General features: G+C 45.6%; 1 protein-coding gene across 1 annotated transcript; it reads right to left on the bottom strand.

Moving 5' to 3' along the window:
* Positions 1–6,630: 6,630 nt before the first annotated feature.
* Mrap2 (melanocortin 2 receptor accessory protein 2) lies at positions 6,631–21,375 on the bottom strand. Its single transcript, XM_038322247.1, has 3 exons — positions 21,249–21,375; positions 13,662–13,761; positions 6,631–7,024 (listed from the first exon to the last, which is right to left on the bottom strand). Exons 1-3 carry the CDS (start codon positions 21,373–21,375, stop codon positions 6,631–6,633), a joined length of 621 nt encoding a protein of 206 aa, XP_038178175.1.
* Positions 21,376–23,986: the final 2,611 nt, after the last annotated feature.

The following is a 23,986-nucleotide window of genomic DNA, read 5'->3' as shown; positions in this document are numbered from 1 at the left end:
GTGTTTTGTGTTTATCAGCATACATGGCTATGAATACATAGCTTCCCACCCCATCCCAGTTTTTTTTGGGGGGGGGGGGAGCTGGTTCTATATATGAGCCTGAGCCACTCAAAGTATAAAGCTGGTTCTAAAACAAGGAAATTGCAGAAAAGGTCAATGTTGACTAATAAGCCAAGTTCAAAGGCATTATTTCTGTTTGTATATGGATGGCCTGCACAAACTTGAGAAATGGGGATTAGCGTATCCAGGAGCTATAGCAATCCTGCTGGCCGCATCCAGTTTCAGCATCCTTGCCTTGTAAGGTGGGCTGCTGCAGTGGTCTTGAGACTGCACAAGAGGGGGTGGCATAGCTTACGCAGTGACTCTTAGTGAAGTAATGGGGTTGAGAGGGCCCTATTTACTACTGTGTAGTCCTTAAAAGTCTAATTATCTTTTTGAGCTTCATCTTGGAAACATAAAAGTGGAGGCATCCTGGCTTTATTGGTCCAAATGTGTTTAGAGGCTACGATGGCTTAGGAGAGTGAGAGAGAAGTGAAGAGCATAGAACACAAGTTTTCAACGCTAGGGTGGAGGTGTTCCTTGGAAAAGAATGTGACCTACAGTGGAATGACATGGTGTGAAGACTGAGTGGGCTGGGGATGTGGAGCTGCTGAATTCCAGTGAGGGTTTTTTCCCCTTTTTGACAGTACAGAGCATCCAATCCAGAGCACCATACGCATGCCCCTTTGTTTTGAGACAGTCTTGCTGTGTGGCCCAGGTTTAACTCAAACTTGAAATCCTCCTACCTAAGCCTCCTCAGGGCTGGGACTGCAAGGTGTAAACATCACCCAAGTGGGCTCCCAATGGTTTTGTTTCTGATGGTGCTGGTAGTGGTGTTTTAGTTTTGAGACAGGCTCTCTTCTAGTCCAGTGCTGGGATTTGAACCCTTTGTACATGCTAGTCAAGCACTCTGTTGACTGAGCTGCACATCCCCACCCTGGTGAACTCTATTCGCAAGTGGGCAATGACAGCTTTTCACCACCAGAGGGCATTAGCCCTGCATTGACTGAAATATTAATGGCCTATCCTAAGTCAGGTGCTAAGCAAGCCATCTAAAGCTGGTTTACCTTGAGGTAAAGAGCCACCAACCCTGGTTGCTTCTACACCTATAAGTGAACTTGAGTCCAAACAAGCTCCCAAAGGTGAGATATGAACCTGTAACCCTCAAGGAGTTGTGGGGTTTCTTATTCAAGTAGAATTTAAGGGATTGATATAAAAATTCATATGAAGGAACATTAAAGTCAGTTCAGACCAAACATAAGGATATATACCCACAAAGCAGAGATTCTGAATAAAGAGCTCCTCTGACTGGGGATGTAGTTCTGTCAACAGAGTACTTATCTGGTATGCACCAAGACCTGTGTTCAAATCCCAGCGCTGGACTAGATGAGATCCTGTCTCAAAACTAAACTTTGCATTTCAAGGAATTACAAAGGGCTCCTAACAGCTTGGCTGAAACAGTATCGAAAATGACTGATAGTAAATTAGAGACGTTTAGGGATAGAATGTTACCATGTAATTGTCACGTAAATATTAAAACACTGCTAGGGTCCGGGAGGACACTGTGCCAGGCTACATGTTTAGGTGGGCTTTCTACTATTTACTTAAGTTTTTTGTAACAAACAGCTTCTTGCAGTACATTTTTTCCATCTTGATTAATGACAGGCACATTTGAATTAATTCCAAAGGGACAATGACATCTTTGCCCTTTACCAGGAAACTTCCTGTTCAACAGAATTCTGCTAATCTCCCTAGCAGTTCAGAAAGTCGTGTCTCCAGGGTCTGAGAAACAATTCAGATCCCTTCTAACCAAAAGCAATGTTAGCAGGGTTAGAAAGAAAGAAAAGTATGTTTGAAGGGATGAGATAGCGATGCTTTGCCAGGAGGGAAGGGCCTTCCCATGGGCCTCGGCAAAGCCCTTGGTGCCTCCACCTTCCCTCTGTGTGGTGTCTTAAAGTTTAAAAAGTGACATTGTGATCTCTCTGTGTCCTTTGGTATTGCAAATTATAAGAAGATCCAAGTATAATACTTGGCCCATCACTTGCAAAATTGGTGTTACCAGGACATGAGACAGGACTCTGGCTCTGACACTTGATTGGGTTATGTTGGATGACTTTCAAGCCTCCTGATCCCTAATAGTACCGTGACTCCTAGGAGAAACCCTGCTAGCAAAGTGCCACAGAAATAGCAGTTCCAAGGCAATGGCTATGCTGCTATAGTGGTTTATAAAATAAAGTTTACTACATTTTCTGAGAATTTTTTTTAACAGCGCTTGCTATGTGATTCAGGATGGCTTTGAACTCCTGGCATTGCACTTGTCTCAGCCTCCTAAGTGCTGGGATTATAGGCATGCCATTCTGGACTTTAAATGCTCTGGATTTCCCAAATCATTATCTGAAATTCTACTTAGGACAAAATTCTGGGAGCGCTTTTCTATTTATAAATCAGCCTTTAAAATCATGATGCTTTTCTAAGGATTAATGGGTGCTGCAAATAAATAGGGTTTCCATAATATCACCAGAAGTAGTGAGAGTGAAAGGAAAGAATCCAAATGAGGAGCCTTCATAAGTGACCTCAGCTTCACATTGCTCACGGGAGAAATCATCCCCCAGTGAGAGTCATCTGAGTACAGTGGGAAGGCCGATTCTCTCATGCAGTGACACTGAGTTCCTGCAGTCCGTTCCACTCAGACATAGTTGAAGCTACACAAAGGGCAGCTGACGCACATCACTGAGAAAGGTAGAACCAAAATTCCAGACAGCAGCAGGCATCTACAAGCAGGGGCACATGTGCCTCCTAAAGGAGGGCCCGAACAGGGCTAGGAATACAGCAGCTCAGAGGCCAGATGCTGTTGATATTGTTAAGGATCTGATTCCTCCAAGGGTACAGAGAGGAGAGGAGAGGTCCCTGAGATACAGCCACACATCATCACAAGCCATTTAGAGGTTGGGTACTTTGGCAAATAATTATCTCGTTATTCCTGAAAGTGAAGCAGCAGCAATAAAGAAAAGCTGGAGAAGTTGAACAATGAATTACACAATTCCAAATATGTTTTAAGTGCCCCTTACATTATGTAGGAAATTGACTGTCTGAATACGCTAAGGTGGAAAAAAGAGAGCAAGGTAAAATTATTCATGAAGAAGCAGGCTGGTAAATACTCAGTTAATGCCACATTCTCCCATTGAAGGACAAAGGACCATTCCATAACAGTCTGTAGCTGTACCACCGTGATTATGCCCCATCTCGTCTGATCTGGGAAGCTCAGCATCAGGCTAGGTTCTTAGGTGAGAGGATGTATGATCACAAGCTACATTGAAACCTAGTGGGATTGTCTCCCTTGAGTTTTGAAATTTAACGGGACCTATGACCCATGAACAGGAATTTTATAATCTCCATCTTAGACTTTTTCACACCAGGGGACCAAAAATATTTTCTAGTTCTACAGGTCTATAGATGGGGATGACTTTCTACCCAGGACTGACACTGGCTGGAATAGTTAAAAAATAATGACAATATATAGCTTGAAGCTGATATGAATTGAAAGATGTTTTACATGGAAGACAAACTGGGCAAAGAAGACAGGAAAGGCTTATGGCTGTCAACACATCCATATCCTCATCTCTGGAAACTGGTCCTATGTTACTTTCCATGACAAAAAGGAGACTTGGAGTGGGTTATCCTCAGTATCCAATGGAAGTAAACCAGAGTCCTTGTCAGTGAAAAGCAGGGCAGTCAGATGATGTAGGTGTGTCTTCTATCTATCTGATGATTTCATTGGTTAATTAATAAAGAAACTGCTTGGCCTGATAGGTCAGAACATAGGTGGGTGGAGCAGACAGAACAGGATGCTGGGAGTGAGGCAGATGCCTCAGCTGCCTCTCCTCTCTGGGACAGTCGCCATGAAGCCAGCCACCAGGTCAGACATGCTGAATCTTTCCCGGTAAGACACCACCTCGTGGTGCTACACACATTACTAAATATGGATTAAAGCAAGATGTGAGAGTTAGCCAGTAAGAGGTTAGAACTAATGGGACAGGCAGTGTTTAAAAGAATACAATTTGTATGTCATTATTTCACGTGTAAAGCTAGCCGTGTGGGATCCGGGCGGGATGAAAAGCAGGCCTGCCCGCAGCTCATCACTACAGTCAGAGACATGGTGAAAGATGTCACAGTAACATGGGATCATGATCCAAAGATTGAGCCACTGTAGAAACTAATAAAGGCAAGATGGTGGATTCTTCCCAGAGCCTCCTATGTTAGTCTCTTTCCCTTCCTGTGCAAAATACCTAAACGAAATTAAGGAGAGTGTATTTTAGCTCATGGTTTCAGAGGCCTCAATCCATGGTCTTTTGGTTTCATCCTTCTGGATACATCAAGACAGCAAGAGCATATGGTGGTCAGGGAACAAGGGCCAGCAGCTTCCAAAAGTATACTAACAACGAGGTTCTCTACCTCCTAAGTTTCTGACACCTCCATTAGTTCATTAAACTAGGAACCCACTATCTATTAATGAGCTGATATAGCCCCCATGATCCAATCACCTCCCAGAATCCCACCCTGGCTATTGCTGTGCTGTAGACCAAGTACTCAACCCATGAGCCCTTGGAAGACATTCCAAGTCCAAACCACAACTTTTCTAAATGAAACACAGCACTGTTAGTACTTTGTTTTTAGCTGTCTGGGGCTGATTTTAGACTTGTATACTATGATGGTAAGAAAATACGTAAGCCACTGTCTACCCTAATTCATTATAACAGCCATGGAAAATTAACTCAGAAACCCAACGTCTACATGATTTACCTGCAGCCTGCTGGGCTGGAATGAAGTTCTTGGTCTTGCTCAGAAATCTTGTATCTTCAAGAAGCATCCATAAGGCTGAGAGAACTAAACTTTTAAGGGGTTGTAAAGTCTTAGGATTTTCATGGTCCTTAACATTCAGTACTTAAAATTAAGATGCACTCGGGAACATTCCTCCTACTCATTAGTACTCCAAGTTCTCTTCTGGCTAATCAACTTCACAATATGATCTCAAATACCTTTTGATCAATATTATGAAGTAGCCCATGATTTATATTTAATTGAATAAATTGTCACTACTCATGCAAGTTAATAAGGTCTTCTTGTGTTGCATAAAAATATACATGAAGGTACCATGTATCTGTAAGGATTCATTAAAGTGGTTTTAATTATATTATACTAAATAGTCCATGCTTTGTTCTGCTACTCTTTGTTAGTCTCTTAAGGAATCGAACTTCCCTTCAAAGCCATTTTGGGAAAGGCATTTACTTGGATGGAGTCATTCCCAACCCTGCTCCTGTATGACAGAGTCTAGGATCCCTGAGATGACATTGCCAGCACACACTCTCAGAAATCAAGAGACATTGCAGACATGGGATAGCTTGTTAGATAAATGAAAACTTGCCCGTGTAAAAATCAAACCAGAGAAAGTTCCTGTGCGATAAATGCGTTTATTGTGCAACTGAAGCGAGACAAATGGTGGACAAAGACGATGCCACCCGAAGATTAGCGGCTGGCCATGCACACAACTCACTGTGCAGAGCTGAGTTGTTTTCGACACCAGCAATGTAGGGCGGATTCCTTTGTGAAATGAACATCATGTTGCTCCCTCACCCTGAACAGCTGTTACTGTACACACAAGCCACTGGCCATCTCCGTTCCATGCCAGGCAGACAGACCACATGGCATATAGTATCTTGTTCTGAAGCGAAACAATCCAGCAGCGTAACCACGGGCAGCCAGAAGAGACTCACGTCAGTCAAATAACAATCTGCCCTACCATTTTTTTGAGAGCTGAAATGCTTGTGAAATACTTTAGGGTGGCATCCATGGGGCCAGAGCTGTCCCAGGTTTAAAGCACAGACGGATGGAGTTCCTCAGGTAAACTGCCTCGGTGTAACTCAGCAGAAACACTATCACAGTGTGTGTGAGTCTCCTGGCATCCTGGTAAAGGTTCCTCATCTAAAATATGACTTAGTGAAGAACCAGGTGGGCGGGGGTGGGGGGGGCACAGAGGCCTGGAGAGCCTGCCATCAGAGTCAGGATGCCATGTTCTATGTTCTACTGCTTATATATACATTAGCTCATGTTGGATGCTAAATCTGAACGTCACAAAACACTAGAGCTGGGATGGGTCATCTACCGCAGACATGCCACCTGACCTTTAAAGCCATGGCAGTCCAGAGAGGTAAAGCAGCTTGTCACAGGCAAAGAACAGTGGCTAAGGGCTAGATGAGAATGCAGTGACCTAACCCTCACCTAGGGGAGCTCGACTGCATATGTGGCCAATAGTTTCAATAAGTAAACTTTAATACTGTGTTTTTAATCTGAAAAGGAAAAAAAACAAAGTCACCACCATCCCCAAAAAACAAAATGGTGTCTTCCATCTCTAAACTCTACATGGCTATCACTAAGTCCCAGCCCTAGCCTAAGCCTTAAACTTTAAACATCATCCTCTCTCCCCTTGACACACACACACACACACACACACACGTGGGCAGGAGGGCAGGGTGTGGGAGGGGGTGGTGGAGGGTTCTTGCTATACAGAGACAGAACTCAGGAAAGCGCCATTTCTCAGCCCAGGTCTATACGTGAGGTCTGGGAAACCGGCTTATTTTCTAGAAGAACAGGTGGTTCTGAAATCAGAAGGTCATCCTCCCCAAAAGAGGAGTTCTGGTCCGTGTTTACGAAGTTGGGGATGTCGAACTTCATAAACCTGCTCAGCTGCTCCTCAGCCCTCCCACTGCTCCGGATGGCTTCCTGGAGATGAACATCACTGTCGATGGCTGTAGTCTGGTGGCAGACTTTCACCCTGTCCAAGTGTTCCACTTCATTGATATAACAGTGGAAGAGAGACCTGGACTCCTCATTGCCCTGACGAGAGAACACCTTATCTGACTCCGGTGGCTTTCCAAAGTCTGACACGAAGCTGTTCATTCTGAACCTCTTCTCTGACGACTCTGCATTGCTGTAAAGACAAGAAGGAAAGGGCACCGATCCTCAGCTCACTGGCCTGCTGGCTCATGGAGGAGATTCCCATGAAGCACCTCCTGGGTGTCCCTTAAGGGCATGTGGACTACCACCAGCACTAAGCATAGGACTCCTAGGCAAAAGCCTCCAGAGGACAGCTGCTGAATTTTCCTGAGGGCAGATAGGGTGCAGGACCCCACTCCCTAGCATCCCGTAAGCACTCCAGGGATTCTTAGCTCTCCTGAGTTGAAATCAATTCCTAATCTTGATTTTGTGCTTATGTATATGTGGTGTTTATGTGTATATATGCGTTAGTGTGTGTGCACCTGTAGAGACCAAGAGTTGATACCCTGTTTCCACAGCTTCTGCTTCTTGGTTTTGTTGTTGTTGTTTTGTTTTGTTTTTTACTGTTTTGAGGCAGGGTCTCTCACTGAACCTGTGGCTCACTGATTCAGCTTAGGCTGGCTGGCCAGCAAGAACCAGGGAATCCTCCTGCCTCCGCCTTCCCAGTGCTGGGAAAACAGTCACACACCACACACTGGTTTTCATGTGGGTTCTGGGGATCCAGAATCAGGGCCTGAAACTTGCATGGATGTCACTTAAGCAACTAGGTTGTCTCTCATCCTTGCAGCAATGGCAAGTCAGGTGCTTCTGAAGAAACAAAGTCCTGTCCTGCAAACCTTCAGGACCTCTGGAGATACTCAGTGATCAGCATTGTCGTAGAGCCCCCAACGATCATTGCTAGAGTGATGTTCAAATTCACAGGCCTATATAGCATACAGCATGGGCCTCTAGCAGACAGCACAGGCCTACAGCACTTCCTGGTTGGAGCCCTGTCAGTATCTGCCAAGTTGCCTCCTTCCTCTAAGCCCCTTTTTAGGCATCTAGGAGCCATCTCTGCAAGAAACCTTTCCCAGTCCTTACAACCTGCAGGGATACCGGGTGCTTCTCCTCATTCATCTTTTTCTGTGTTATGCGTATTTCTTCACTTCTCTGTCACTTCTTTTATGTCGTAAGTGCTCCAGGGTGGCACTGTGTGCTTCCTGCCTACCACATCCCCACTTCCAAGAACATATATATATATATATATATATATATATATATATATATATATATATATAATATTTTTGTGTCGGTATATAGATACTAATTGTGTAGCAGATTTTTGTTGGATGAGTAAATGAATGAACACATCAATTATGAAGATATCTGAAATTAAAGCAAATCTTGGCAAGATACCTCTTCTACAGATCCTACAGGCTGGGGAAAAAAGCCAAAGGTATGCTCAGCTAAGGCACAAAACCAGAAGCAGATGAACCTGAATGGAGAGAGAACTGGTACTGAGTGTAGATTCCAGAGACAGCGATATGGAAAGTCCATCGACCAGCCCATGTGGGTCTCTCCTCCATCTGTATCTGGCTACAGGAAACCACCTTGTCTTTGCTCCCTGCATCTCCAAGAGCTGCCCAAGAATCTGCCATGGGGCTTCCTCCCCAGGGTACTTGGCAAGCACAGATCATCTGGTACTTCCACAACTGACTGCCTAGGTGGTTTTACAGGCTGAGATACCATGGGAGCAGGCTATCTTCCAGCTATTGGTGCAAATGGCCCTCAAGGATGTCCAATGCTATAACACAGCATTGTTGTTTACAAAGTTCACATTCAAGGACCTTGGCTTACAGGTTAGAGAGAGGGTACAGCAGCCAAGAGTAAGCGCTGACTGTTCTTCCAGAGAACCTGAGTGCTTAGGACTACTTATTGCTCCAGATCCCAGGGTCTGACACCCCCTCCTGGCCTCTGTGGGCACCTGCACACATAGGGCATACAGATACACACACATACACACACACATACACAGAGAGAGAGAAAGACACACACAAATTCTTAATTAAAAAACCTCAAGTTACAAAAACTATGTTTTAAGTTTATGATCTTGTGAGCCATATACATACATATATATATATACACACATGTATACATATATATCCTTGGCAACATACAGCCCACAGGCCTCAGTTCATACAGGCATGCTAGAGGGTAGTCATCTTAAAGCAGCTTGCTCCTTGTTGAGTCATACCTGTGAATACTCTTAGGTAAGTGATGCAGTGGCTAGCTAAAGATGCTCTCTAGTGGGCAGTGGGGGAGCTTGCAGCTGTGCCCTGCCATCAGTAGTCAAGAATGAAATACACACATCATTGCTAGATTCATAGAATGTGTGCCTATGGTGGCCTGGGTGCCACTCCTCTCATGACGGGGGGGGGGGGGTGGGGCTCCCTGCAACTTCAACCTGTCAAACTTGGGAGGTACTGGGGGAAACTAAAGCATACAACATCTATAATAGCAGTTTAAAAGATGCTTAAGGCCAGCCAACTCTTCCACAGTTCTGGTTATGCCCGTGAAAATAGAAAATTACAAGGTCCAAACATCTTAAATTCCACCTTAGCTAAAAATGCTATCTCAAATCAGAAACCTCAAGATTCAAGAGCTGGAACTTTGAAAGAGTGGGCTAATGTCTGGTACCATCATAGTAAGAGAGTGCTCAAAGAATACTGCCAGGAAATACTATGCCCTGGAATGCCAAGTCAGTTGTGACAGTTCACACCCAATCTACACTGCTGTTCTGAAGCCAGAATCTGGCTAGACGTCTTCCTACACCATCCTAAGGGCTGAGAAATAAATACTCTTTACTTTGCTAGAAACCTGAGCCCGTTTTCGCATTGTTCTGAGAATGTGTATTCTTTATTTTTAATTTGGATTTCACTAATCATCTCTAACATCCCATTTCCCCAGCTAGACTTCACTGTCCGCAACCTTGGCCTTTTCTCCTATAGTCTCCAGGCCTGTGGCGTTATCTGCATCAGAATAGACAGCCCCTCCCAGAAGGGCCCAGCTAGTTCTCTAACCTGTGCAGTGATGGTCCTTCCTTGACATGCCTCCCCCAGTTCTACTCACCTCAACTCCCACACCCTCTGCCTGACATTCTTGACCCTGCCCCTCACCTTCGTCCCTTCCCATGTCCCCTCACTCCACAGTAGAACCACAATGGACCTGATTGCCCCTCTTCATGCATGCATCTGTGATGCATCAGGCCTCTGGCCTGATGTGGTCATTGCCTCCAAGGCAAGACTCAACAGGAAGCCATGTGTCCACCCACCCCTATCCTGCTGTCTTTTTTCTGGTTTCTCACAGGTTATGCTTTTCTGCCTTCCATAGGAGGCATTTGCTTCTGGTCTTTTGTTCCTATACACAGACGTGCACATTGGTAAATATCTGTGTCATTCAAAGGGCTTTGCAAGACATGGCCTCGACGGCTGCTATATAAAACACTGAATCAAGACTGTATCTATAGGCTTGTCCCAAACCCTCACTGCTATGAGACATACAGCCATCCCCAGATTTGTGATAGAAACCCAAAGAAAGTCAAACACACCCCTAACTGCAGAGCACAACACAGGTTATGCCCTGAGTTAGCCCCTAAGAATTTCCCTGATTCCCTACAAATGAAATGCTGGTTGTTGGGCTGAGTCACCGCAAACCAATTACCCTCCTCATCTACTCAGGGAAGGAGGTGAGCTGAGCAGAATTGGGGCACCTGCCATTTCCAGCAGCCACTTCCACGGGGCTCTTATAAGGCGAGAAACATCCTCTTAAGAATGAAACTCTGTGAGAAGATAGCCATCGCCACTCAGGGAGACACAGCCTGTGCCAAGAGTTTATACACAGGTATAAATCAGCCTGACTGGGGTGCCGAGCACACACTCCTGTGAAATCCTTTCTGTGTACACCTTCTGCTGATTAGCAGGGAGGTGTCGGGCTGTGTGGGCAGAGAAAAGTCTACCCTTAGAATTCTTCTCAGCACGGCCCTGGGTAAGCAGTGGCACACACGTAGTAAAACCTCCTAATTGATGGTAAAACAGAGGCAACTCAGCAAAGATTTCTGGGGTTGGACCCAACACGGCTTTTCTGCCTGTTGACAGTGGCCACTGGCATCTTGAGATCCCAGGGTTCCCTAGCAACCACTCACTATGTCTGCTCCCTACCAGCTGCTCCAAGGCTGCGGTCAGCACCAATGACTCCCAGCACTGATATTTTCATGCTGTCTGCTCTTGTTACACACCCCATCCTGTAGTGAGTGCCATAGTCTGCTAAATTACAACTTGAGACAAAATATCATTCCCAGTTTTATAAGATCATGAGCAAGCCTGTATTCACCCTTAAATAAGAGCTACCTCTACCAGGATATGGGTCATTTAGCAAAGGCTACAAAAGGAGGCCTTTTATGATAGATGTCTGAGGCTTGGAATTTTTTTTAAGAAGTCTAAAATATCTAACATAAAAATGGATCTAAGACCTCTCTAACCCCACCCCTCTCTGTGTCAGATGTGTGCTAATGGGCTATAATGCTCCAAGAAACCACTCGGGCTCCCCGCTGACAAGCAGGACAAAATGGCTTCTCACTGTCTCCACGACGTCCAGGTAAGAGCTTCCCCACTACACGCCAAAAAAAAAAAAAAATACTCCATGGGAAAATTATCACCACCATCAAAGCTGCTTCTGAGGCCTAAAAGGTTTTAATAAAGAGGAGACCATCTGGATCCCTCCCTCCAAACCTTTCTTTCCTCATGACCATAGGCACCTGGCTCTCCTCTTCTAGACAGGAAGCCCACCACAGTTCCCAGCCCCGAGTCGGCACGTGGGCACAGCTGGTTCTGATCTCTGAGTGGCAGGAGGAAAGGATGTGTACCTACTCCTAGCTAAAGGACAGAAAGGTCAGAACCCCTGAGTATGCTGTCCCATCTGAGGAGGCTGAGGGATGGAGACTGCAATGCTCCACAGCAGGGGTCCTCAGCCTTCCTAAGGCTGTGCCTCGTTAGTACAGTTCATGCTGTAGTGGTCTTCTCCACCATAAAATTTCATTGCCACTTCGTAACTGTAGTCTTACTACTGTTATGCATCCTAATGTAAACCTCTGATATGCAACCCCTATGAAAGGGGGTCGTGACCCACAGGTTGAGAACCACTGCTCTAATGGAAGCCCCCACTGCCAGTCACTTGAAGGCTCAGCCTCTGACTTCCTTCGTACAGCCCATAACCCAGATTAACTCAATGAGTCCCTACCAGTGCCACAACTTAACGTGGCCTCAGACTTTGTGAACAGTATTTAAACTGTAGCTCTCGGTTGATCCAGTTTCCTGAGAGTGAAGGACATTCCCGTTTACTTTGTTAGGAGTTTCAGGGTCCCAGGGAGTCCTGGTCTATGGCTGAGCGCACTTCAGGATGACTCCTTAGGGAAGTAGACTAGACAGGGTTCTCCAGAGAAACAAGAGAATGCAAACCTACCCCGCTCCCTCTCTCCTTTTCCCCCTCCTCCCCCTCCCTCTTCCCTCCACTATGTGCATGCGTGCATAGAGAAATTTCACTCCAGAACTGACTCATTCATACTCTGTAAGCCCCAAAGGCTGTAGACTCGAGGAAGGATTCTTGTCTTGGGTGTCAGGGTTATTCCTGAAAGGCGCTCAGCTGAGTGAATGAAGCCCACCCACCTTCCAGAAGGTAATCTGCCTAGACCTCACTTAAAGGATACAGATTTAAGTATTAACTTCATCTTTACAAAAAAGTACATGTACAGAAACACTTAGAGTAGTGTCTGTCCAAATAGCTAGAGATCATGGCCTCGTTAGGTATATGTGCAATGTTCTGCCTGCTTGTATGTCTGCCACCTGTGTGCCTGATGCCAAATGAAGTCAGAAGAGGGCATCAGATCCCCTGGAACTGGAGTTAAAGATGGTGGTGAGCTGCCATGTGGGTGCTGGGAATCAAACCAGGGTCTTCTGGAAGAGCAGTCAATGCTCTTAACCACTGATCCATCTCTCCGATCTATTTTGTGTTTGTTGTTTGTATTGTTTGTTTGTTTGTTTCAACCTTCCCTTTTCTTCCTATTACAAACGTCACCACATGTTTGGATTTCCTAGAACAATTCTATGAAAAGCAAAGGTGTGTGGGATTTTTTTTTGAGAGGTAAGAGGATGAAGAAAAGGGAGAGGGGGAAAGAGGAGAGAGGAAAAAGGAGAATATTTCTGGTGACATTTAAAGGGGTCTCCAGCATATATCAGCTTATACTTTAACATAACAGCATTTGCCCACCCTTTAGAATGTTTGTATTTAGAGGATTTCTCTAGCTCCTGACATCTCCAGCAAATCGAGGAATGGGCTGAACAGTTCCCTTTCACTGGGATCTCCATTGCAGTTGAAGTCTAGATATAAGAACTTACAACAGGCAGGAGAGACCGCCAGGCTCACCTCTGTAAACACATCAGCATGTGCAGCCAATTTCCTCCACAGAAACCCTTTCCAGGAAAGGGAGAAAATGTGTCCTAATGTCAACATAAAGATGAGATCTGGGATCAGCATGAAGACGGCAGGGAAGGACCAAGAAGCCTGAATTGATAAGGGCAACAAGAGGCAAGAAGCCAGGGAGGAAGGGTGATCTCTCCTAGATAGCACCCAGATCTGGGTGGGTAGCAATCCCTGCCCTGCCCACCTCCCCATCTCTGGATCGGCCCAGCACTGGTCCTCCCTCCGCCCCCAACACCCCTGTCTAGTTCTATGTGAAGCAGAGAGCTGCCCAGACTTACTCTTGATGTGGGGCACCTGTCTTCGTCAGCAAAGTCAGCACAAAAAACATGAAAATCACAAAAACAGCGAGACCAACCCAGAATCCGATCACAATGGAATCTGCAAGACAGGGATGGTGAAATTAGTGTTTGGTGGGATTCGAATCAGCTTAGAAACATTTCAGGATGCTGAGCTTCCTGGAGATTCCAGGGTGCACAGAATATAACAAGTCAGTCAACCATCACAATGGGGCATGAAGACAGGTCACAGGTTGTCCCACGTTTCAATCTTCTACTTTGCGGCCTTGGATTAGATTGTTTTCTTTCAGAGATATTTAAAATGAGTTGACTCCACTCCAGCTCATTCATGTTCATATTGATGCAATTCAGGTCTTGGCCACTTTCTGAAAAGGACGTATAGCCTAGCCTCTTGATCAGCACAAAGGAATGAATCCCTTCTACTTTCCCTGCCTTGACCCTTTTCTGCACAAGCAGCTTTATCCCGGCTCTGACGCTGAGGCTGGCCTACACTGGCAGGTTGAAAGTGCCTCTCACCATAGAACCTTCATCTGGCAACTGATGGAAACGGAGGCAAAGACCTGCAGCGGAGCACTAGGCTGAGCTCCCAAAGTCCAGTTGAAGAGTGGGAGGAGTGAGAATATGAGCAAAGAGGTCAAGACCATGATGGGGACACACACTGAAACAGTCTACCTGAGCTAATGGGAGTTCACCAACTCCAGCCAGAGAGGGAAGGAAACAGAATAGGTCCAAACTAGTCCCTGTGAATGTGGGTGACAGCTGCATGGCTGGGCAGACTGCGGGGCCACTGGCAGTAGCACCAGGATTTATCCCTACTGCTTCTACTGGCTTTTGGGGAACCCATTCTCTTTGGATGGATACCTTGCTCAGCCTAGATATAGTAGGGAGGGCTTTCGACCTTCCCCAAAGCAATGTGTCTTACCCTCTCTGAGGAGTAGATGGGGGTGGGGTGAGGGGGTAGGTGGAGGGAATGGGAGGAGGAGAAAGAGTGGGAACTGAGATTGGTATATAAAATGAAAAAGGATAGTTTGTTTTCTTTTAAAATAAAAGATTTTTTTTTTAAAAAAAAAGTGCTTCTCAGAACACTTTACCACGCAGCCAGGAAGATATCCCGCAGGGCTGGCTTTTATTACAATGGCCACCCTTGTCTCCTAATTTACTCCTACTTGAAATCCCGTTTAGACGAGGGGACACTCTATCCCTGAGTTTGTGTTAGCTCCTGGCTAAGCCTTCCTCACACCATCACTTGAACAGAATTTTTCACCCTTCTGGAGCTGGTCAAAGTCTGCCCTGCAGGGTCCACTCTGCATAGTTAGCACTCTGGGTGAAAATTAATGTCTCATTTCTAGTATCGTAATTCCAGGTGCTAAAAAACCAGCGATTTCTTTAGCCCTTGCCTTTTAATCTAATGGGAATGAGGCATAAAGGTAAAGAGGATGTGGGAGGTATCTTCAGGATGGTTCAGCAGAAAAAGCACTTGTGGAGGAATCTTGACACTGAGCTTGTGTTCCAAACCCATGAAAGCTGCCATGGGAGAACCAAACACAAAGCTGTCCTCTACAGGAATACCAGGGCATGTGTGTGCGCCCACCCACACATTATACACACATACAATAATAAATAAAAAGACATAAAGCAAATCACCACAAACATATGTACTCAAGTACAGCTGACTTGAAATTATAAATCTCAATACACCTGGGCATGTGTTATGATAAAATGGTGTATGGTTATCTTCGGGTCTACACATTGTATTTTAGCAACTGCTTCACAGAAAGAGCCAACCCTAAAACTGTAACAGGCTTTCTGTTGAGCCACCACCAACCAGCTCCCAAATCATGACATGGAGACTTGTTATTAGTAATGAATGCTCAGCCTTATCTTAGCTCTTGTTTTAATCTGTTTCTCTTTATTTACGTTTTTGCCTCAGGACTTTTTATCTCTCATTCTGCATATCTTCCTTTCCTCTGTATCTGGCCTTGGCTTCTGGCCCCAGTGTCTCCCCCACTCTTTCTCCTTCATTCTGTCTTCTCTCTCATTCCTCTAACCTAGATTTCTCTCTGCCAACTTATTCTCTGCCCACCAGGCTTGCCTATCCCTCTTCTACCAACCTATTGGCCATTCCGCTTTGTAATAGACCAACCGGGTGCCTTAGGCAGACAAGGTGAAAGAGCAACACATCTTTACATAATCAAACAAATGCAGCACAAATGCATGTAGCACATCTTTACATGGTTAAAGTAACATTCCATAATATTCCACAGCACAAACAAAGGTAACACATCTTTGCCGACTTAAAGTAACATTCCACAACAAACCCTCAAACTACATGCCAGTGTCATGCTTCTGTCCTAAAGTTAGCAGGCAGTCCCACTGTGATGGGTGGGATTTCCAGATCTGTTTACTGAGAGGGTCTCTCCTGAGGAGAGTGAAGTAGGGGGTCCCTGAGACCCAAGGAAAGAAAGAAAATAGTCTCATGGGCTGAGCAATGTCCTGAACTATACAAAACTTGACCATGTCTCTCCTGTAACCCCCTTGTTGTTTAATAAGCCTTCCCAAAGTCCTCAAAGGAAGAGCAGAGTGGCTGTCCCTGGGGGTTCTTCTCTATTAAAATGCGTATGTAGGATACTAGTCCATCTGGGAACATCCCTCTCTTCTACACTCAGGCCATCTTTAGACTCCCACCTTAAAGATTTAAAATGGTCAATAAAATTATATGTTTGCCAATATGACAGACAGAAAACAAAAGTCACATAAAAGGCCCCACTTCACTGTATTGGTTGCTCTGGGGTTTTGTTTGTTTGTTTGTTTGTCTGGCCCAGGATTGCTATGGTGATTAAAAGCTGCTTTCCCAGGGAAGCCTCAGTATCGAGTCTCTTTGTTCAGAGCCCACAGCTGCAGCTTCCATAGGGATCAGCAGATTGATCCACAGCACACCTCCACTTTCCTAAGCAGGGAGTGCAGAGGAGAAGGGAAGGGATGCTGGGAGTGACGCTACAGCCAGGAGCTGAAACTGCCATTGCCATTTGTAGCCCAGCGTCCCTAAAACCCTGGAGTGGCCACTGCTTCTGAGGCCACACAGTCACCAGTGGCCTCTCCTCTGCTCTCTTTAGGACTCAAACTCTGCCTCATGCTGCCAAGTGTGAGTTTCTCTCCATGACCCCTTCGCTCCTGGGGTTTCCACAGCACCTGCATCCATAGCCTCTCCTGGGCTCCTCAGCCCTTTTCCTTGATTCCTTCATGCTTTAAAAACCAGTACCATGTGGGAGACTTACAGATTACAAAGTTCAGCTGCCAACTTGGAAATCAGACCAGATTTTACCTCGAAGAAGCCAGTCTCAATCACAGCTGATTTCTCAGCTCCAGCTCACCTTCATCCATTTCCCCAGGAAAACAAAGGTTTTGCTTCTCTAGTCTTAATTGAGATATATCTCACAAAGAGCACAACAGAGTCTGTGCTTCCCTCTGAAACCTCACAGTCCAGACTTGCGTCACCTGCGCTGTGCGCAGCATTTCCTTCCAGGTTCTCGCAAGAGCTCACTGAGCTCCCAGCCCAAAGCTCCAAATTCCTCCTCCATAGTCAGGTAGGAAGCAGCAGCACTCCATTTCCCTGGTACCAACTGCTGTGCTAGCTTCCTCCCCACCCCCAACCCCATGATAAACACTGACCAAAACCACCTTGGGGAAGGAAGGGCTTGTCTCACCTTACAGTGCAGCAGGAGGGGTCAAGGCAGGAATTCAAGGTTAAAACCTGAATAGAAACTGAGGCAGAAGCCACGGAGGAGAAACCTTCCTTACTGAGTTGGACTTGCTCAACCAGCTTTCTTCTACAACTCAAGACCACCTGCAGGGGGTGGAACCACCCACAGTGACCTGGCCCCTCCCACATCAATCCCTAATCAAGAAAATGCCTTCAGACTTGTACAAGGGCCAAATCTGATGGCTGAGAGACCGGTCTGCTCAGGTTACTCCACTATGTGACAAATTAACAGACACTAAGTTACACAGATGCCCACCTTCTGATGTTAGCTGTATCCTGGGGTTCAATCCCAGGACACCCCCCATTTCCTAATCACACCCCCTCACTAACCTCTTGGCCTTGAAAGGCATTTAAATGCCGACAACTCTCAGATTTATGCCTTCATCATCCCCCCACCCCCGCCTTGTCTTCCTGGATGTCTTGTAAGTGTCTTAATTTTACAGGTGCAAAACTGAGCTCCAATGTTCCTCTCTGACACTGGTCTCTCCCTTACTTCCTCATCCCAGTTAATGGCATTTCCAATATGCCAGTTACTCTCTCTGGTCACAAAACTTCAAAGCAACCTTACCTGCTCTCTTAAGCCATGTCAAGCATGACAAATCTGGAGAGACCCTGCATTTCTAAACTCTGAAATGCATGTACTTCTTGCCAGCTTACTTTAGCCTGCACCCTGGCATATCAGTGGCTATGGTCCTTGCTTCCAAGCTCGCTCACTTCAACCTCAGGCACAGTAATCCCAGTAGAACCTAAAGCAGAGGCTTTTCCTCTGTTTCAAAGCCTTATCTGACTCCTTAGAGAAAAGCCAGTAGTCTTAGCCGAATCTCTATGCTCCCCACCCCCACCCTGTCCCCTTCTCCTTGACACTTGGCTTCTGCCACTCTGTATGGAATCTACTTCCCTGGCACTAGGATGACTTCCTTTTTCCTTGCATGTTCCAGTTCATCCCAGCCATGGAGCATTTTCTGGCCTGTTCTTCCCTCCGACACGGCTCAATCTCACAGTTCCTTCAGATCTCTCCCTTTCACCAAAGCCTTCCAAGGCATAACAGAAGCCAAGCTGTGAGAGGAGGGGCTTTTGGATTTTCAGCTCACTGCTGTCTCTCCAGTGCCTAACATGATTCCATTCATAATAGGTGCTCAGGATATATGCTGAAATCATGAATGAATGATTTCCACACCGAGCAGCAACCATGATCTTTGTAGGCTGAAGAAGGTCATCTGAGGACGCACCTGCTCTTGCCAAACGAGGTCCACGTAAAGGGAGTGGATCATGATGACCACTCTTGCCCACAATATACATTTCCTCTGGAAACGGTCTGTTGTCATTCTACTTGCCAGACCAGCTTTCTGGGTCACACAGTAAAACAGCATGCCATTAAGGGTTACTGCTTCTTTTAAATGTTAGTCCAGGATTCGGATAGATGGGCGGGCAGTTAAGAGCACATGCAGAGGACCAGGTTTTGATTCCCAGCATCCATATGATGACTCACTATATGTAACCCCAGTCCCAGACAACCTGGCGCCCTCTTCTGGGCTCTGCAGGCACTAGGCACACATGGTGTACAGACATACATGCAGACAAAACACTAATACACGTACAATAAATAAAACTAATAAAACGGAAGAATGTACAGATGGTCACATTCCCATGGCGGACATTCCTGTGGATTTCCTGTGTATCAAGGGGACAGGCACAGCTGTGTATGTTCCGTTCCCTCTTGGCCTCATATAATGTCAGGTTTCCTTTGGTCAAAGTTTTCCCATTGGCGCAGCGAATGCCTGAACACCTTTGTATTTTCATGACGTTAGGGTTTAAACAAAAGAATTGTCATTAATAATATGCAATGTGCCACAGTTTTGCCTTGGTTTTTAAAGGAAATTCTATTTTTTTCAAACAATAATCATTTCTATAACAAAAAAGAAATGCTCAAAGCAGAGCTGCATTGGTTGTCTCTGGAAATGAGAGCAGCAGGGCTACCTGTGGAGCTCCTTAGACCAAGGAAAAGAGACAGGACCAGATGGGCATAGCGCTGATGGAAAGGCTCACATGACAGGGAACATGGTACTCTGCCAGTCTTTCCGATTTCCACCAAAATTCACAACAGACAAGTGTCCTTTCCTGGAAGTTATTCCATTAAAAACAACAGATTAACGGACTTAGCGATTTTAGGAGGGTGATTTCATACTCAGACCACAAGACCCTTATTCATATGATTAACGACTGCAGGTCCTAAGAGGTTTATGCACTTCCTCTTCATCCCCATACGTACTGAGCAGATGTCAACAAAGGAACAAGAAAAGCACTTCATTGTTACTGCAAGTGTGAAAGAGGTGGTTTAGTGTGTGGCTTTGCTTAAGGAAGCAAAGTAGAGAAACCTCCTTGCAGTGAAAGAGGGAATGAGTGCTGCTGGTGGGTAAAAGGATCACTGCTGCCCATGGGGAAGGGAGGGAGAAGAAGTAGGGAGGGAAAAGAGCATGCCTATGATTCTGATCTTTCACATTTCCCAATGTGCCACTTGGTCTGGATCAATTTAGAGCTTAAAATGGAGAGCTGGAGCGAGGGCTCAGCAGTTAAGAGCGCGTTCTGTCCTTGCGTCAGTTCCAAGTTCATTTCCCAGAACCCAGATCGGGTGACTCATAACTACCTGTATCTCTAGCTACAGGAGAACTGTGGCCTCTGAAGGAAACACACACACACACACACACACACACACACACACACACGATAGATAGATAGATAGATAGATAGATAGATAGATAGATAGATAGATATAGATAGATGATAGATAGATAGATAGATAGATAGATAGATAGATAGATAGATAGATAGATAGATAGATAGATAGGTAGGTAGATAGGTAGGTAGATAGGTAGGTAGATAGATAGATAAAACAAATCTTAACAATGAGTATAAAATGTTTACAGTATTTATGTATACATTTCAAAACAACTGGACATCACAGGGATAGTTACAGCATGACCCTGAATGGTTGGCAGTGCCCTCTTACAGAACTGCATTGCTCTGTGGCAGATCACTAACCATACCAATTCCCTGAATGCAACTGATGCCTACATCTCCACAGTATATGTGGGGAGGCTGCTCTCATCTGTCTCTGTGAACACCGCTCTTTAGGAATCCAGCAGTCCAATGGGATTTTTGAAATGCTTTTTAATAGTGATTTATTTTTATTTTATGTGCTTTAGTGCTTAGCCTGTAAGTATATGTGTGCCATCTTTGTACAGTGCTCATGGAGGCCAGATGAGAACACTGTATCCCTACAAACTGGAGTTACAGGTGGTTGTAAGCAGCCCTGTGGGTGTTGGGAACAAAACCTGGGTCTGTCTGAAGAACAGCCAGTGCTCTAAACTGCTGAGCCGTCTCTTCATCATTCTAATAGGTTTGTAAATGATACTACTGTCTATTGCAAAAGAAGAGTCTTCATGCAATCATTCTAGATCCTATTTCTATACACATTTTTTTGTTGCTCTTCAAACACTGAGGCTTTGAGGGAGCAGTTTTTTTTTGAATAGTTAATGCTTTCTTTTTTAAAGATTTTTCTAAGGATAAAACACGAATCCACACTCTTCCACCAAGGGGGTATTGTTTCAGGTTCCTTGAAAATTAGAATTACCAATGCCCCCATATTATACCATTCCAGAACAACCAGCCTTTGTGGAAGGGGTACTTGGTGTTTAGAGATAGAAGGCCATTCTGAAAGAAGATAGTATATTAGGGAAAGACAGTCACAGGGATTTCACAGGTTAACAGAAACATATGACGGTGACCCCAGGGAGCAGCACGAGACTTACATTTATGAGCCTTCAGTCCTTCAAAGGAAACTGGTCCAATCTCGTAGTACTCATACTCCCAGGTGTAGTCAGAATTAGAAGCCGACTGCAGGGACGTTCTGTTAGAAGTCAACCTCTGGGCAGACATCTCCACCCTGCACACATGGAGAAAGGCAAGAGCAGAACTCATCAGTCCATTCACAGTTACCCCAATTGCTCTCAGATGCATGCAAGAGGGTGGGGCCAAAAGTCGCTAGTTCTTAGCCACTGGGTCAGCAGCTGTCTAGACCTCACACCATGTAGCCACTATTTCCTTTTATTTCCATAGCCGAGAACATATTTGAAGTCAGACATGCTGTTTGTGAGTGTGTATACCGAATGCCTGGCATGCAGTCCGTGTAAACTTCTGGGAGATGGAAGCAGGGAGGGAAAGAAGAGACTGTGTCAGCACCTCTGAGATTTTGCATCAGCCTCATCACCGAGACCTGTGAGCAGTAACATCAGTGTCAGGACCGAACTGCCAGCACATCTGTCTTGAGCATCTGTGGTGTAGCAATGCAGATGTACATCCAGTGCGGCCACACAGCAGGGACATGAACTACAGCAACTGCACAGGGCGGGAAGAACCTCAGTCGATGCCCACACCTCACCTTTGCGTATTCCTAAAGTAGGCCGTACCTCCAGGATTCCCCAAATACCTTTGTTCTTGTTGTTGTTTGTTGGGATTATTTTAAATATTTTCCTTGGGAGATGTTAGAATGTGTATCTGGGAAGAACACGGTCATTGCAGTCATGTATAAGTACTGTGAAATGTCTCATGCAAGTGAGACTGCCAGCCGGGACCCCACGAACAAATGGACACACAGAAGTCATTTAGGAGAAACTGGTTAAAACACCAATCCAAATTGAGATTCCCTGAGCAATCTCCACCATTGCATGTCGGTCTATAAAAGAATTTTCTCAAACTTGCCTTCTTCTGCCTGCCAGGGGCTCAGAGTCACCCACAGCTAACGTTAGGGTACAGCCACAGGGCTAGCCAAGCCAAATCATCACCACCATTCTGTCCCAAGGCACACATCTCTCCTTTCATACTCCTTCTGCCCTGGGACCTGGGACCCGGAGTATCCCATGCCACAATGTCCAAAGCGTAAGGCGCTGGGGCCCACAAATGCCAGCTAGTGCTAGGAATTAAGTCACTCCCCTAAAGGCAGACAGGCAGAAACAGAGATGGTAACCCTTACGTGGGGAAGAAAGCTCGGTAAACTAAAAGAAAAGCTGAACTTTACCTAAGTTAAGTGTTCAATTACCCATCCCATGTTAGTTCAAAACCATTACACGTGCTGGTGAATTTTCTCCACTTGCCTGGATTTAGAATCACCATGGAAACACTGCTCTGGGTATATCGATGAAGATGTTTTCACACAGGCTTAACTGAGGAGGGAAAACCAATCCACGATGTAGGTGGTGCCCAACCATTGGTGGGGTCCCAGACTGAATAAGAAGGAGACAGAGCTGAGCACCAGCCTGGATCTGTCTCTGCTCCCTGACTCACGCTCCCGCCACTGTGTCTGTCCCTCTTCCGCCCTTGTTCTTGTCAGGTGTTTTCCACAAAGCCAAGAAAAGTAACCGATGCCGAAAGCTGGTGCTGCAGAGCAGGGCCTGCTTCACTACATCCTCTGCCTGCTTCTACCTCGTCTACCCATTACAGCTTTGCACCTTTCCGCTGACGACTCCAAAGGGGGACCAGACTTTCAGGGGGCCTTCCCCACTGTTTCCTGTCTCAGGAGCTGTGTGCTGCCCTGCCTGGCCCAGGCTGCAGCTAGCCAGCCCCACCGTTCCCAGTCACCATGTGTGTTTACAAGCAGACGTTTCAAATTTCCCAAACTGCCTCCAACAATAACTTGGTTTTTTATAACATACTTTACATATTTTTGTGCCTCACAACCGGCATTCTGTGTTTTGATTTTAATGTAACATTTTTATTAAAAAAATCGTTTTCAGGAAATATGACCAACCCACTTTTCTGCCTTTCCCCATAACAGCAATCTATGATTCAAGGCTGATTAACACAGCCCATGCAGCTCTTACTAAAAACCTAATGTGGGGGGAAAACCTTTTTTTATCAGGTTGACAAATTAAGTTGTTAACACTACTATGTCTCATGACATTAACAAATAAGCTGGAAAGAATAGTAAGAACAAATATGTCGCAAGGATGTGACAAGGTGTTTTTTAAAGGGCTTCATGAGCTATTGACTCTGCCCTAAGCTACGGCTGGAGACAAAGCCAGAAAGCCCTGACAGGCTCAGGCTCCAGCCAGTCGGACCCACACTTCCCAGACCCCAAGCCAACAATGTATGCTTACGCAGAGATGTTCCAAACTTCCCATTTTTCCAAATATCTGAGTCAGTCCCACGAGGAACGTGAAAGATGAAACAGAGTAGATGTGCTCAATGATGGACAGCTGTCGTGATTGCTCATGGGAGCAACATTTACAAACACTGACCTAAAGGATTGTTTCCAACCAAAATAACCTGGGAAACTCACAGACTGGTGATGTGGGAGTTCCCTCTGTATGCTGTGAATACCATTGGTGAATAGAGAAACTGCCTTGGCCTGTTGATAGGGCAGAACTTAGGTAGGTGAGGAAGACTAAACTGAATGCTGGGAGAAAGGAGGCAGAGGCAGAGAGAAGCCATGTAGTCCTGCCTGAGCCAGATGAAACTTTACCCAGTAAGCCACAGCCATGTGGCAATACAC

Source organism: Arvicola amphibius, chromosome 3 (genome assembly GCF_903992535.2).
Source record: "Arvicola amphibius chromosome 3, mArvAmp1.2, whole genome shotgun sequence".
Taxonomy (NCBI): domain Eukaryota; kingdom Metazoa; phylum Chordata; class Mammalia; order Rodentia; family Cricetidae; genus Arvicola; species Arvicola amphibius.
Note: the sequence above shows the minus strand (reverse complement) of the source record. Positions and strands in the feature narration are given on the sequence as shown.